The following is a 17,305-nucleotide window of genomic DNA, read 5'->3' on the forward strand; positions in this document are numbered from 1 at the left end:
GCTTGAAGGAGGTGCTTCAGGTAATGCCCTTATCCAGGCTCCCCCTTCAGTGTCAGCGGGTCCTCCTTATGAACTATTACTAGTTTGTCTGAGGCACTTTCTTGTTTAACCAGTCATTGGGTTGTATGAAGAGTAAAGAGAGAGAGCATAAATAAAAGACCCACGTATATTCTTAATGAGTTCAGATCTCCTTCTCTCTCTTGCCAAAAGTCAACATTTCCTTTCTCCCAGCAAGTGCCTAAGGCTGAAGGCCAAAGGCTCAAATCCAAAAGAGAAAAGAGGTATTTCAGGAAACACATGGCACGAATAAATCTCAATGCAATCCCATGGCCCTTTTTCTTTTATAGTTTTGGGTGGGGGTTGGGGTAGTCCCTAACATAACGGAGCTTTAATATGTGAAATGAATATCCAAACAATGTTGAGGGTGGGGTGACATTGTAGAGTGATGTTCTTCGTGTTTGCTTCATCACCAAGTTTCTTTAAGAATGTGCTCCCCTGGTGCAATTAAGCATTTGTTTACACATCATTAATTATCTGGCAGAGAGGCTTGGCTGGAAGGAATATGACCGAGAGAGACACAGCTGGAGAGTTGCAATCTTATGCCAAGTGAGAATCCCACAGAACCACAGATAGATAGAAAGCTCAGAAATGATGGGCGAGCCAGGGAAAAGAGGTCAACTCCCTGGAGCTGAGTATGGAGACACAGGGCGACTGGTAGGTAAGGTGACTTGGGAATGGTGCTTCACGGAATGAGAGAAGGCGAGAGGAAACCAGAAGTGCAAAGACAGGGGTAGGAAAAAGATAAATTCATTTACAACCTAGGAGTGATCAGTGTCTCTGGGATATCAAAGCACAGAAAGGAGTCTGGAAGGCAGATGAGCATTGTTCCTCTGCCACATTCCAGCAATGCCTCAACACCAGTAGATGACTAAAGTTCTAAACAGAGTATCTATGGTTCTGCTTCTGCACATATGAGGTTCTCCAGCCTGGGCAGTGTTTTGCCCCTGTCCCACCTATCTGTCAAACTTCTACTCATCCTTTAGATATCATCTCCAACTACCCTCTCTGAGATGTCTTCCCTGGATCCTCAGACAAACAGGTTTACCCTTTCATGGTCAGACTACCTCTACTTATATACATTCCATTAACATGGAGGCTCTCACTAAGTCTTCCAGCCATGACTAGGATTACATAAGTAAGTAACAGGCTTGAATGGAGGAATTCAGTATGCTTCACTTCTTCTATTATAATGAGTGCCTTTGCTCCCTTGGATAAGGGATAAGTCCCAACTGTGTCAGTGTCTTAAGGCTGCTACAAATCGGATAGCTTAAAACAAGCATAACCTCTTCTTTACAGATTGGAACCAAAGGTCAAATTATCAGGAGAACATTGTTCCCTCTGAGTCTCCAAGAATAATTCCTGCTTACCTCTTCCTAGTGCCTGGAGGTGGACTTGTTTGTACAGTTTTATTTAGCCTACCTGTGGTTGTGTTGTTCTAGTCTCTGCTTAACCGCTATACAGTAGTCTTCCTAAGTTCCTGTCTTTCATAGGGTGCTTTTTCTTACAAGTCTATCAGTCACGCTGATAGCAGAGAGCCTATTTTGAAATGAGGACACATTGCAGATACTAGAGATTCAGCCTTTAAGATATCTTTTAGGGGACACACAATTAAATATGCAATACCCACAAACATTATTTTCCCAAGGTGTAAGGCCCATTTTGTGCTGCTTTTGTCCCAAAATTTAAAATAGTGTCTGGCACAGGTCAAGTAGCCCAGGGAATGTTTTTAAGAATGATTGATCATAAGGCCATGTTTTCTAAATCAATATGTTGCATATTTTATGGATATAGGGGCCCACTGTGTTCAGTGATCTCTATCAGATGCTCTCTTGCCTTCTGAATGTGCTCATTGAATCAAGGGCCTGGATGTTGTCTTCCTACCCCAGAGATGAGAACATCAAACAAGTCAAGGGACCTGTTGACATATGCACAGTTAATGGGATTTCTGACTCCTGGTGCCATGACTTCCTGACTCAGCTTACTCCACTGAATTCTCCATTTACTCTTAGCCAAAAGGCCAAAAGCAATGCCATCCATGACTTTTTCTTTTACATTTGTCTCAGTGAAGACTCTTTGTAAGTCCAGACTACCTCAGCTGCTCTTAGGGCAGTCCTACAAAATGGGTGGGGTTCAGATATTGGCCAGCATGTTATGGAATCAACAGCACCTCTTAAAATGTGGGAGCAAAGAGGGTTAGTACAGAAGAGGGGATCTTAAAATGGAAGTCTACTAGAGAAAATTTGGAAGGGCACTTTCACCTATGGGGAGAGAAGAATATACCTTTTGCCACCTCTTTCCAGCAATCAGGCTCCTTTCAGTGGTGAATCCTGAAAATTCTGATTCTCATAATTCTCTAGGACTGGATAGGCTAATAATGCCCTGAGAAGGAGCAAGACATTCTTCTACTGAAGACTTGCCCCTATAGCATAGAAAACAGGACAGTGGAGGGTGGAGGAAAGACTTATTAGTAGATAGCCTCCAGTGCTGATTTGCCCAGTGGCAGATGCTTTCAGTTGCAGAAATCATCATTCTGGCCTAGTTTGATAATCTCTAGAATGAGAAGTTTGAGCTGTAAAGTTCTCTGAAGTCATTAGTTTTGGTTTCTTGCTTCTATAGAATCTGTTTCTGTTTTATAACTCTATTTTAAGGAATTGTTACATTGCCAAGAGAAGGAGAAAAAAGAACCTTCAGGATGTAATTTCTCGATGCCAAGGAAAAGATTTTCCCCCTTTTTTGCATGCAAAGCTCCACCGTGCTTCTGGCCTGTCTATCATTTGGTTCTGCTAGCCTTCACAATTTTCTTGGTGGCAAGAGTGCTCTTGGCCATGCCCTTTCTTTTCTTGATACCAAAAAGAAGCTAAGTATGTGTTGCTGGGATGCTACTAAATTGCTCATATGCCTTTGTTCTGACCCATCTGAACAGAGAGACAGAAGAGAATCGGGGTGCTGATGCACATTATTTAGCTTGGGGGCAATTTTGCATCCCCTTTGCCAAGTATAAGCGATTTCACTTCCTACTCAGCTTTCAGCTTCTTGAAAATGTGCAGGCCCCAAGTGAATGTTTTCTGGCAGACTCTTTCTTCCTTGGATAGACACTGAGTGTCTCAAGAGGGAAAATATGCCTCATGCTTTGTGCAGATGAGATTTGCCTCCACCTGGGGAGTATGAAAGTCGGAGGAATAGAGAGTTTTAAACATTTAATCTTTAAAGGTCACAGCAGCAGAGGTGGGCTAGCTTGGGAGGGAAAATGCTCCTCTTGCTGAGGGTCCATGCTCCAGATGTCTGCTGAGCTGGGCAATGTGACTGTAAAGAACCTCAGAGTCTTAGAATATTAGCAACTTGGATTGCTGAGCTTAATTTCTCTCTCCTCATATGAGTCTTCTTTGTTTCCTGTTCCTTAAGGATTCAGGGATGAGAATCTGGGCTTTCTATTCTTGCAGTCTTTCTCTACCTAAACCACAGTTAGTACCATCAGATGTATTGTGAGTAACAGAAAAAGAATGGTTGATGGAATTAACTAACACAACTACTGTAACAAGTGTGTGCAGTGAACACTCGAGGTAATTTAGCACAATGGGAGCCATGTGGACTTTATATCAGGCTTGAATTAAATGAGTGATCTGGACCAGAACTTCCTTCCTCTGAATCTCTGAGAGAGGAATGACAGAAGCCTAGGGAGATGGCTCAATGAATAGGACTTTCTGTACGAGGATGAAGACTAGACTTTAGATCTCTAGAGCCCACATAAAAGCAAGAGAAGTTTGGTAGAAGCCTGTAATCTCAGCATTCAGGAGGCAAAGACAGAGGGTCCCTGGTCAATCTGGCTAGCTAGACTACCTAGAATCAGGAAACTCTCCACTCATTGAGAGACCTTACCTCAGTAAAGAATGATTCTGCAAAATAACAGGCACCAACTTACAGCCCCCACATGCACACTGAGCACCTTCCTACATGCATACACATGCACCCACACATATGTGAACATGTATACACACATGTATACATACTACATACATATACATAAAAAAGAAAGACAGGGTTAGCCCCCACAATTTCTAAGCTTACCTTGAAGATTACACATCAACATCTTGTCCTTATAGGGACAGAGTAAGAGACTCACAAACTTTGTGCTCGTCTTAGACCCTTCCTCTTTGTACATGTCTCATTTATTCATTTCAATAATACTGAAATGCAACATTTCCCCTTTCATTTAACAGATAAAGAACACAGTTTGTGTGAGTGTCTACTGTATCCCAAATAATAAGCAGTGGTTCTGGCATGAAATAAACTTTCAAAAAGTAGTTTAGTGGTCAAAAAATGAGAAGTGCACTCTTAAAGGAGCTAAAAAAAATCTTGCACTTTGTTTTCACTAGTGTCTCAGCTAACTTAGGACATAAGGCAGAGAGAGTATCACAGAAAAATGCATGCAAGGAGATCAGAAGAAACCCAGAAAGGGAAATAGAAAGTATAATATAATTCATCTTTTTTTATGATTGAGAACATTGTGTTTCATAATTCCAAAGGCATGTTTTAAATATACAAAATCTGAACATGATTTTAAAAGCAGACAATGAAACCTTAAGATAAAAAGTGCAGATCTTAGTAAGATCTTACTTTCTTGACTAAGTCTGACCACTCTCTTTGGTCAGGAGAGATGGTGAGGGATGCTGTACATGCAGTAGCATTGTCCATCCACCAGAGAAAGTGGAGGTACTACTGTGTGACCCTAAACTAACTATCCTATGAAGAGTCAACATTATTATTACTCTGTGACCTTTCGAAAGGAAAGGGACATAAAGAATTCATAAGGAAAAAATGAAAAAGCCTACTGATAATACCTGGCACCTCTTGCATGAAACACACATTGCTCACAGAACTCTGCACATACTGCCTCAGGTCAACACATATACAGTAACCTTATATGGCTCTGTCTCACACTTGAAAGCCATGGAGTCAGACACTTGGCCAAGCTATTACAGTGCCTTGGGGATGATAGAGTAGTAAGTGAACTCAGATCTGAGTTTAGAACCCAGGGAGCTTTGACATTTCATTGCTATACCACTACTCCTCCAGAATCAGTCCCTGAGACAGAAGCTAAGATTACTGACTGGAGATTATTCCATACCACAGCGATGTGACAGGGTACATTAGCTGAGCAGGAGGCAGGATCCTTCCTTTCCAGCTACCTACTATATTTAACAACTAACAAAAGCTTCTCTCTGGGCATTTTATCCAGAATCATTTTATCCACGTCCACCTCTCTCTCACCCATCCTACAAACAAAGCAAAACAAAATAAAAATACCCACATCACCATCGTCTGATTATCTCTTTTCATTTATTTTTGCTACATGTTTTACATGATAATTAAGATGTGAGTGATAATAAAAATTATATTCTGTATTCTAATATAACTACTATCAATACTGTGTTGATTTCTTTTCCTATTACTGTGAGGAAATATCCCAACAAAAACAACTTAAGGAAGCAAAGGTTAATCTCAGCTGACAGTTCAAGATATTGTCCATCTTGGCAGAGAAGTCAAGGTATTAGGAATTTGAAGAAGGTAGTTACATTACACACAGAATCAGGAAGCAAAAAGCAATGAATAGAGATGCACACTACTTCCCAGGTCTCTTTGGTTAAATATACAAGGATCCCAGCCTGGGAGACCACCACTGTAGGCAGGTCTTTCTTCCCATTTCAATCAGTACGTTCAAGATAATCCTCTGTAGATCTGCCCAAGAGGCCCTTATCTCAGGTGGTTCTAGATTCTGCCATGTTAACAGTTAATAGAAACCATCACAAACAATGAAACAATAAGTGAGAACCAGGTCTGGTTGTGCATACTTGTAATATGTGTAATTGCAGCACTAAGGAGGCAAAAGCAGGGGCAATCCTGAGGTCAAGCTAACCTGGGTTACATAGTGAGACATTGTATAAAAAAGGAGAGAGAGAGAGAGAGAGAGAGAGAGAGAGAGAGAGAGAGAGAGAGAGGATGATATGGGTATGTTAGTCATTATTCCATCACAATATATAGAAGCTTAGACTTCAAGCTTTTTTTATTGCCATTTATAGCCAGCCTTGTGCTAATTAAATAAATTTGGGTAAGAAAAGAAAGTCTTTATAAAATTTAATATATATTTCCATGCACATACATGAACTCTAGGGTATTTTCTGGGAAACCTGAATCTTTCCTGCTAGGATCTCCCTCAGACCTTTCAAAGAGGCCATGATGTCTCTGAAGAAGTTAGAATAAGACCTCTGAGAGTGGGGATACTAGCAGCTTTCCCTTCTAGACATAAAGACAAAGGTTCTCTTAAGGGGGCAAGAGTCAAATTCGAAAGAAGCTAATAGTGTAAAAGTCCATGATTTGGGCTCTGTAGTTAGGATTGAATCCCAGCTCTCAAATTACTCCTCTGAGACAGAGTACTAACAAGTTTTGGATTTCTAAAAGGACTAGGGATAGTACAGTATCTACCATCCGGGACGGATTTAAAGAGTAAAAGAGAAAGACAGATGAACCTAGAACGAGGCAAGCACAGATTCTTGTTCACTGTGGTTACTCCCACTGTTATTCTGATTCTTCCAAACAATAGCAGTATAAGGAAAAAAATAAGGGGCAAGAAGGGTGTGTGGAACCTCTCACAGCCACTTTGCTGTGTGCATCCATCTCATCCTCTCTTCTTTTGGCTCAGAGAAGCCTCCACACCATCCCTGAAGGTGATTACCAACTCCTTGGCCATTAAGAGGAAATACCTGAGGGTAGGCTTGAGGAAGAGTTGGTAACCTCAAAGAGTGTCAGAACTACAGTGATTCTACCATGAGAAGGAAGGGATTTAAGAAGACTCAGATAATGTTGTTAAGTCTTTGATACTTTTAGAATTATTAACTATGGTATGGATGCTTGAAATGATAGATGTTGGACTGTCCTGTATGGCTTAGTTCCCAGAAGTCTAGGAAAAGTTTCAACCTCCTGGGAAAAGACAGCAGGATCTAGCTCCTACCACCAGCTCAGCAGCTTGCTCCCTCAGGGCAAGGCATATTTCAAAACCGTCTGGAAAACCAGACCTTAGGTGACGGAAACCCTGGGCCACATATTTTCCAAGTGACTTTAAACAACTTCTGTCACCTCTTAGTTTACTTGCCTGAGACAGGAGGATAACTATAAAGTTCTGTGCCGTATAAGGGTACATAGTGAGTTCTAGGTTTGTCTGAACTAAAAATGTGAGACCCCGTATCAAAATTTAAAAAGGAAATAACACACACACACACACACACACACACACACACACAAACAAATCTATATGAAATAAAGCAAAACCTCACTAATCTGTATAGCATTCAGTTCTTTTGTAGAAATCTACAATTTCTAGTTTTGTTTTTCATTCCTTTTCTCCAATTTTGTTGAATTTAAGTTCAGGTAGGAGACATTCTTAGGAAAATCAGAGTTCATCGTTGGCTATGTACTTTTCAAATGGGTATGCCTCAGAATGGCTATACTCATGGGTGCCTTTGACCGAGAAGTGAAGCCAAAGATTATCATACAAAGTCTCAGGAAAGATGAAAATATAATGGGTACTCTGACCCTAGAACTTGGGAAGGGCAGACATATTTTGAGCTTCTAGTTACTGGGATGATAGGAGGCTGACTAGAGAGTTAGCATGTTCTTTATGAAGGACTCTTGACCAGAAAAAAAGAAATAAGTAGGAGGTTAGTGTCTTCAGGCCAACATCAGATAAGAAGTCTAGTGTTTTAAGGTGAAATTGAATCACCTCACTTCCTGGGAGGATCCTAACCTGTGTTAGGTTTCTGGGACTATTTGTTATGTTTTCATTGATATTTATTACTGCACGTCAACTAAGCATGATTGACAACCTGATGATTTTCCATAATTATTTCTTTTATTCTTTCTATATATCCAAACATTTGAGTGTTATCTTGTCTAGTTTTGCTATGGAAACACTAGATGAAAGTGTTTCTTGATATTAGGGCCAATTGGAGAAACCAACCAAATATGGTGTCAACACAGATAAAGACAGTCCCGGAAATAAAGAGACCAGGGTATTAAAATGAGTTCTCAGTGTTCCTCCTCTCCTGTCCTCTGAGGGCCGTTCTCTTTTCAGGATTCATATTTTAGACATCTGTTCATTCAATTAGCCTTCATTCAGATTCTCCATGTTCCAGGCTAGATGTGAGGGTATAAACATAAAGAAAGCAGAAAGGGTCCACTTTAATGGAGCTTTTGATGTAGTGGCAAATAGATAATAATAGAATAAATAGATAATTCTGTGCTGTAATAAAGATCTTGAAAAGTGTGTAAGAAGACATGGAAGAATAGGACAGTGACCAGAGCATCTCTCTGGAGGAAGCTGGGAACAAGTATAGGAGAATGTTCTTGAGGAATCATATTTCCCTGAAAAGACACAGTGTGAATTGACTTTAGACACAACTTCTTAAACCAGCCTGCTCCCTAACTGAAATTAAGGACTGAGGCAAGTTGTACTTTCAAACAAAGATAACTTCTTTTTTTTTAATTTAATTTAATTCTTTTCAAAACTGGCATCCAGTATAAATGGAAGACAGTACACTGTAGTTGCAGGCCTGAGCCCAAACCATGTTCCAATACGTGAGGCCTGTTCTTACTGCGGTCAACTATGGGCAAATTTCTTAATCTCTTCAAGCAGAACTTCCTTCAAGAGACTATTAAGACAACCTCATAAGGTTGTTATAAGTGTTAACATGAAATAATCCATGTGAAGTTCTTGGAGCAGTGCCTGACACATGGTAAGTCCTCAGTATAGTATAATCTCATTATCATTATCATTACTATTATAGTTACTTTATGAAGTAATAACCCATCCTTATGTAAGGGAAGGTGCTCCCATATTTTACTAAGTCAGGTTGGTATAATAAATTGAACTATGCTGATATTTGTCTAGCAAGTATCCTAGAATGCCTCTATCCATATGGTCTTTTATGCAAATCATGTGGTCTCAGGCTTTAGTTACCAAAGAGGTACTCTGGCCTCATGTCCTGAGGCTATGGTACTTGCCCAAATTGCAATGAATGTTTCCAAAACTTTGTGTTTGGAGCCATTCGTCCTTTCCTACTGATTTCACTGAAGACTTTCCTTGAAGAAATTAAAAACTTTGATGTATTGAATTAAAATGGAAGATGTAGGTGTGTTTATGGCAACCCAGAGCATAGTCAAGTTCATCCCATGAAATCCTGGTCCTCCCTTGTGAGCTCGTGTTGGCTCACATGAATTGGTTAGGGGATGATCTAAAACCTACCATGCTACTTAAATGACATAGAACATTGGAATTGGTATTGAAAAGAAAAGAAAGCAAACAGGGGCTACAGTGGGAAAGTACAACTTGTATCAGAGAGGCTAAGTAGCTAATCTGAGATAATAGAGACATTTTAGAGCCCCATATGTTTTCCCTGAAATTAGTAATAATGGTGACTGTTACTTATTGCTTGTTGATAGTTTCCTATATGCATAACAGGTTCCCTTAAAATTTTCTCACTGGTACTTAACTTTAAGAATAATCCAGAAATTAAAACAAAAACCCAGTGTCCTTAACCCACTAATTCAATCAGGATTTCAGAGTAAAGGGCCTAGAAGAAGGATACTTTTAAAGCTGCCCAGGTGAGGAAGACACAAAAGGAGGGTACAGAAGAACTCTTTCCTAGATTCTTACAGACTTACAGGTAAGAAAACAAAAGGGGGGCTGGAAATAGTAGAAAGATCACTGATGGTTGCCAAGGTTCAGGGGTGGTGGGGAGGGGTAAATAGGTAGAGCACAGAGTAATTTTAGTGCAATGAGCATATTCTGTATGGTACTATCATGCTAGATATGTGTCAGCATACATTTGTCCAAACCTATAGAGTGCACAATGGTGAGAATGAGCTATAATATAATCTATGGGTCACTAGGGATAAGAGTGTCCACAGAGCGGTATCAGTTGAACTACTGCGGTGGAGGATATTGACAATGAGACGATAGGTAGGCTGTGCACGTGGGAGTATGGATAAAGTATATAGGGAAGACCTATGCAATTTTCTCTTCATTTTGTCATGAATCTAGAACACTTTTTTTAAAGGTCTTTAAAAATGTATAAGGAGAGCCTTGAGAAGTCAAACATCACAGAAAAAAAGGGCAAAATCATGAAAAAATGTGATCAATCATTAGCAGAGAGGTTGAAATGACATGCTCCAATTGCTTTAAAAATTCACAGAACCCAGGTCTCCTTAAAATAGCTTTGCAAAGTACATGGAGAATTCCAGGCAATAATAGGAAACATAAGTCCCACTGATGCCACTGAACATGCTTCAGCTGGCTAAACCAAGGGAGCTTGACACGAACCCAAGGCTCTGCAAACTCAACAGGAGAGCACGGTGGACATGGAGACAGGAATGCTAAGCTGGCCCAGATGTGTACATGTTCTGCTCCATTAAAATGACTTGGATGAGAGGCAAAGTACATTTGGCACACAGAAAGAGGAAGTCAGTGGAGGGAAAAGACTGGACACTTAACTGCATCAAGGCCCCCCTCCTCTTCGTGCTTACCTCCCTTCCAGTCTCACTCCATACAGTTTCTAGAGCAACTCTCTACCATGGAAATATGACCACCAGCCTTCCAGGCTACCCAGAACCAAACTGCTTTGCCATTGACTTCGATTTTTGAACTCCATCTGGGAGTTAATAGAGGTCTTCAGCAATTCAGTGTGCACAGTGTGCACAGTGCTTATAGGACACATCAGGGAGAACAGGTAGAACACACAGCTGTCATCTCAGAAACAGATCATGTGAGAAAGGACAGGTGAAGGAAGTGATGTTGTCTGGATAGAGGAAAGACAAAGTCCTAAGTTTTCCACATCTGGAAAGCTGGGATGGGATTTCTTCATGATCTTAGTATGACCACTACACCATAAAAGACTCTGGCTCAGTACAGGAAGCCTTTAACATTTAACAGTGCCCTGGAGTCAAGGTGTGATAGCAAACTTCCTAACACTGGATCTAAATGACCTTTTGGTAGGGCTGTAACTATAATTTTTTGCATGAACTTGATGTTTTAAATTGCTCCTTTGAGTTGAGAGGAGAGATTGTGTGTGTATGATAGATATATTTTGCCTACATGTATGACTGTAAACTACACACAAGCAGTGCCTAAGGAGGATACTCAGGCCACTGTACCTGCCAGCCTTTCTCCAGAACCCATTCTGTGGATCTACAGGCAGACCCAGAGGTTATCAGAGAAAGCCTTTAACTTCTTGGTGTCCACTTTTCATCATCTGGCTTTTCTCTTCTCTTGAGGTTCTTGGGAAATAGAACCGCTGCTTTGTAGCAGATCACACCTACTAGGCTACATTGGTAGCTGAGGTGAGGCTGTTGGTATTTAATGCATTCACCCACCCGTCTGTCTTCACTTTGGGACCAGGGTTTCCCTGTTGGATTATTGGGAATGGGAAAGTTGGACTCAGTTCCAATTCTGTAAAGAGCAAACAGGCATTCAAGAAAACCTTGTAAGGGGCTTGTTTGTGGTCTCTTGCTGTCTTTAATATGTTTTTAACCCAAGAGTCTACTTCACAGCCCTGTACCATGTGTCTGGGCCGCTGAAGTTATTAGCTTTTATTTGCACACAAAGAGCTCTGATTCTAGCTAAGGAGGGATAGAAAGACAGGAAAATTTTCAGGAGAGGAACCTGTCACCACAGAATCTGGCTGCAAATTTTTACCAGCAGAAAAATAAAAATAATTAACAATTGTTTAAGACCTTTCTTGCTTCCTAGCTATAAACACCTTAATTTTCAAGGACCAGAAAACCCACATAAGAAAAAAGACATGTACTAACTAAACTCTTTGTGCAACCCCAGTGGCTTCTGGTGTTACTTTATCAGATTATAATTCCACCCAAGGCATCTCCAGAGCATTTCTGTAATTTCATTATCATGATAGAGACAAGAAGAAACGGAAGAAATGGTTTCTTAGCAACCTTTTGAGCTACAACTCAAGCGTTATTGAAATGGCTGATGCTAAAACAATTGAAACTCCCTGGAGTAACCCTACCTACACCTGAGTATGTGTTACTTTTTGTGACTGTCTTGCAGAAGAGCCCACACCCAAGTCCTTGACTGAGTCTTACTTTCTTTCCCTGAGCACCTCTTTCTCTTAACCCTTGTACTTAAGCTACACTAAAACATCTTTAATAAAACAGCCAACTCTGCTTCATGGTACTAAAATTCACTTCGGCATGGAAGCCATAAATCCCAGTTTGGCCAGACTTGAGGTTCCTAAAGCATTAAAGGGGCTCCTCAGTTTGTGAGGGTGAGAGTATAGAACTGTGTCGCTGTCCTCTGACCTCTGGCACAGTGAGGAGAGTCAGTAGGGCTGGGATAAACTTCGAAGGTAGCTGGTCTGTGCTTGAACAGTGTGGGTGACTAGGGAAACAGAAGACACTTGAATTGGTTTTCAGGGATAGCTGAGGTTGTCATGTACTCAGTAAAGAACTTCTTGGGATGAGGGTAAGAAGCAAGCATGAGGCTGTGATCATGCTGGGTTGAGAGATGTAAAATAATTGACGTAGACTGTGGAACGGGCTGTATCCAGGAAAGTGGTGAGAAATGAAATTGATATCTTGGGGTGACTCTCACTTAGATGCAGAGATGTGCTGGCGTGCCACCTGAAGTGATTTTTTGAAAATATGGTCTGAAGTCTCATGGATTGTCATTAAATATGGCCAACTTAGCATGCTTCATCTTGGGAGCTGCCAGAAATCTTCCTTCTCATTAGATTCCCTTGACCACCAAAGGGATGTATTTCTAAAATAACCCATTTAAGATCTGTCACAGTAAATAACAGCCAGGGGAGCATGTTCTCTGGAACAACAGAGCTGTAGGATAAGATAGGATGAAATTGTACATCAGGATGACTTGCAGACCTACCCAGGGGACTGGATAGCACCAATGGACTGTTTAAGGGAACTCTATCTGCCCTGCTACACTGACTTTGAGAGCTGTGTGGAGTTCAGTATTATGAAGTGCTCCTCACATCACAATGAAGTGAATTTGGAAGTTTGGAAGTTTGGTCTTATCACTATTATGAGTGTAGCTCATTTGAAATGTGAGCACAATGCCTTAAATGCTTTTTATTATTATTGTGAATGGCAACGAGTGTGTGTGTGTGTGTGTGTGTGTGTGTGTGTGTGTGTGTAATATGAGCATAAAGAACGTAAGGAAAAACAAAATCTCCCTCCTATGCAAGAAACTCAGAATCAGAATAAATATTTCAGTGTGCTTGTTTTGTTGTTACAGGTTAAGTTCATTTAAATGGGTTTTTTAAAACATAACATATCATCAAATCTACACTGCCTTTATGAGAATACTTTTCTCACTATAACCTCATTATTAAGCTTTCTTAATGCTCTCAGACTAGAATGAAAGATTACAAGCAGCAGAAAAATGGGTTATTCAGGCAATAATTTAATACTGACATAGGATCAAACTGAGGTTCAAGTTCTAATGCATCAGTAAATACTACAAGGTCCTAGATATCCACCCTTTCTATAGACCACCAAGCTTACAATATCATAAAGTGTGTACTCAAAAAAAAATAGTTACTTGAATAAAAGAATAAGTGGATGAATGAGTGTATGTGAAATTTTGTTTATTTTTCCCTCAAACCCACTACTGTCACTCTGACAAATACCCTGGTGGGCTAGACATGGGATATAAAAGGCTCAGTTTTCCTGTCAGCATACTCCTTGGCTCCACAAGTACAGAACAAGTACAACTCTCAGCCTTCTTTCTCTGGAAGATGTGGTTTGTCTGCAGGACCCAACCTTTCCAGGTTCTCATCTGTGATATTAGAAACAGAGAAGGGACTGCTGTTCTGCCCACTGCGGCTCCTGAACTCCTGAACTGACTCCAGAAAGTCCGGCCTCCGTTCTAGCTCCCCAGGGCCCTCCATCCCTTTTCATCCCAACTTGTTTCTGCCCAGAAGCAACAAGTTGTGGAAGCGATTCCTCAACGGAGAAAGACTACAGGGAAGAGGGGTGCCACTGCTCCCTTAGGGTGAAAACAGCCCTTGTCAAACCCTCTGCCACCCCAGCAGCTGGTTCAACTGGAAACCTCAGATTACTCTAGGTTCTGGCCAAAAACTGGTTTGGCAGCTCTAGGGGAATGTTTCTGGCTGACTGACCCTCACAGCAGGTGCTGGCAGTTTTGCCAAAGGAAGAGAAAAGAGGAAAATGGATTGGAGGGAGGACTAAAGGAACGGAGGAGCTTAGCTAAATTCGAAACACTAAACTTCTGCTCACTTGCAAGTTTACACTTGGGGATTCACCTAAAATTGCTACCATCCCGCCAGCCCCAGTCCTTCCCTAACCCTCCAGTCCTTTGCAAGGTAATTTTGTTGCAATGCAGTTGGTTCTGCAGCGCGATTGTTGAAACTACTGAATCCGGCCGAAAGCGACTTTTAACAGTGCTTCTCCTACCCTGCAACGCAACTATCATTATTAAGGCGATTGTATCTCCGCTCTTTCCCCTCCTTACTCAATCGCACTCCGGCTGTGATTGCTCGGGTCTGACTTCGCAAGTGGCGGTGCGCTTCAAAACCCCCTCATCCGCCCCTCGCCCGGCTCTCTCCACTCCCCTCCCTTTTCCGCGCCCAGGCGAAAGCAGCCGATTGGCAGAGCGGGGCTTTCAGGAACAATAACAGTGGGGGGAGCCGGGGCCCCGGGGAGCCTCCCCGCCCCCGGCCCGGCTGCGGCTCACGCCCCTCTAGGGGTCCCCACCTCCGCGCCGCCCCACGGGCTGACCGGCGCCCGGGCCCGCCCCCGGCGCCCACCATGTACGCCTTTGTGCGGTTCCTGGAGGACAACGTCTGCTACGCGCTGCCCGTGTCGTGCGTGCGCGACTTCAGCCCCCGCTCGCGACTGGATTTTGACAACCAGAAGGTGTACGCGGTGTACCGGGGCCCGGAGGAGCTGGGCGTCGAGCCCGAGAGCCCCCCGCGTACCCCTCGGGACTGGGGCGCGCTGTTGCTCCACAAGGCCCAGATCCTGGCGCTGGCAGGTGAGCGAGCGGGGCCGGGAGGGGCGTTGGGACCGGGCGGACCTGGGATCCGGGAGAGGCCGGGCGGCCGGGGCCAGGGAGCCACCGCTTGCTCCTGCCTCCCCTTCCTGCTCCTTGGGCTTTCTTTCTTTTGGGTACCAGGTGTCTCTAAGAGGCCAGACCAGTTAAAAAGACCCGAGGGTCCCCTTTGTCTTCCTTGCTTCCCTGACACTCCTGTGCCTTGCTGTCAGTCTGCCTTCTCTACTCTGCTCTCTTCTTTCTGACTCTTTTGTATTCCTCTTGCCTCTTCACTTTTTGCTTCTCTGGCTGGCTACTCCAAGCTGTCATCTCTCTCATCTCTCACCTTTACCTCTCTCAGTTACTTCCCTCTATGTTGCTTTCTATCTTAAGTTTCTCAAACTGTACCTCCCTCTCTCCCATTAAGGCCCTTGGTGTCTCCTTGGAGCAAGAAGCAATGTTAGATCTTTAAGATGGGAGCCCCTTCTCACCGAAGTAATCTCTGACACCCTGTTCCATCTAGGCCATCATTAGGACAAGGAGGCCTAACCTCAGTGTACTGCCCAAGTGGCAGAGGTGAGGAGGTGAAGGTCCTCAGGTAGCTTCACCTCCACTCCCCTTTATGCACCTCCCAGAAGGCTCTTGAGAGAAAGATGGTGCAAACAGGTTCTAGTTCAGATGAGGGCCTGACCTCCTAACTCTGATCACACCAGGGGAGGGGAGGGGGAAAGGAGACAGGCTGACAGGCAGGCAGGTGGTCTCTTGGTTAATGGATAAAGATAGACTCAGTTTGTTAACAGGACAAGACAAGCCTTCCGGCCTCCTGTACTGTGCCGTATCTGCCATGCTGAGATTTAGGTTTCTCTTGAAGCAGAAGCACTTGGCCTTCTTTCTGATCCACTTGTAGAAGGCTTGGACTCACACCAGTGGGGCAGAGTAAGTTACCACTGCAAGTCTGGACAGAGGTGTAGCTGCTGCTGGTGAGAGAAGAGCGCTGCCTTTGAGGAGGCAGTAGCAGGCACCTTCCACCTGGAAGACAATTCCAGAGAGTAGGAGCTGAGTGAAGACATTGCCAGGATTTTGACACTTTGCCTACTTTTTCCAGGGCCCTGTTTCCTCTCCTTTAGCCTATAGATGAACCTAAGGTGAATCATAGTGACCTGTCCAAGATCCCTGGACACACTGTCTGCGTATCTCAGCCTGGTGGCTGATTCCTTTCTAATACCTCTAGGAAGTAGACTTACGGGAATAAAGGAGCAAAAGATTTGGAATAGATCAACACCACGAGTTCCTCATTTTGAAAGGTTGAGAACTTATCACCTCCCAGACAGGCCCTGGGGGCACACAGCTGTAAGTCCACTCACCACCAGACACTCTGGTTCTAGAAAAAAGGAGGAGTGAGGGGAAATAGGTTTAGAACGGAAGTTTTTGTGGCTGATTAGGTTTTATTTTGTTTGCGTGCTCTCCTTTAATTATCTAGGAAGGGATTAGGACTTATTCAGCAAGAGGATAAGCCCGAGGAAATGTTAACTAGATGGAATGTTAACTGTTTGCTACAAGAAAAGAGAGCATGCTACTTGATGATCCTGTCTCATGGAGATCCGGGAGAGTGGAGAGGATGGGTGTCAGGAGTCAGTGGTGAAGACCTCTTTTAGAGATAGTTGGTCTACCTGTCTGTCTTCTCAGGCATCCATTTCTCCATTCCTTCAGGAAGTGTAGACACATGGTACTCTTTACGAAGTACAGGGAGGCTAGTTAGATGGCAGCCTACACCGACTCTTACTGGAAAATCAATACAAATTGCAACGGGTTATTAAAATACATTCATTCATACATACATATATACATACATACATACATGCATACATACATACATACATACATATGAAACCCAAGCAGCTTCTAGAAACTCAGCAGAGTAGATGCAGAAGACATGTGGTTCCAGTTTCAGCACAGGGAGTTAAACAGTGCTTCTTATCGTCTCCAGTTTGTTTGTTAGCTTTTCAAGACAGGATTTCTCTGTGTAGACCTGACTATCCTAAAACTCTGTAGACCAGCCTATCCTCGAACTCACAGAGATTAGGTGTGTGACAGGGAGGTGTGAGGTCTATGGCAACTTCAGATTGGCGAGGTTCAATTCCCGTAAGCTGGTGAATTTATAAATTGGAA

At 42.7% G+C, this 17,305-nt stretch overlaps 2 protein-coding genes across 12 annotated transcripts in view; both read left to right on the forward strand.

The window, feature by feature from the left end:
- Agbl4 (AGBL carboxypeptidase 4) overlaps window positions 1-17,305 on the forward strand; it is a 1,315,938-nt gene that overhangs the window by 1,058,278 nt on the left and 240,355 nt on the right.
- The window catches only part of Bend5 (BEN domain containing 5), a 45,991-nt gene continuing 43,430 nt past the window's right edge, over window positions 14,745-17,305 (forward strand). For 2 of the 8 annotated variants that reach the window (XR_015619852.1, NM_001108672.1), the window contains 1 exon segment: window positions 14,745-15,139. Coding sequence is in view for 1 of the 8 variants with exons in the window: in NM_001108672.1 (NP_001102142.1) it covers window positions 14,914-15,139 (226 nt within the window). In the remaining 7 variants the exon portion in view is untranslated. 8 annotated transcript variants of the gene reach the window in all.

The sequence above is a fragment of the Rattus norvegicus genome, chromosome 5 (genome assembly GCF_021556685.1).
Source record: "Rattus norvegicus strain SHRSP/BbbUtx chromosome 5, alternate assembly SHRSP_T2T, whole genome shotgun sequence".
NCBI classification, from domain to species: Eukaryota; Metazoa; Chordata; class Mammalia; order Rodentia; family Muridae; genus Rattus; species Rattus norvegicus.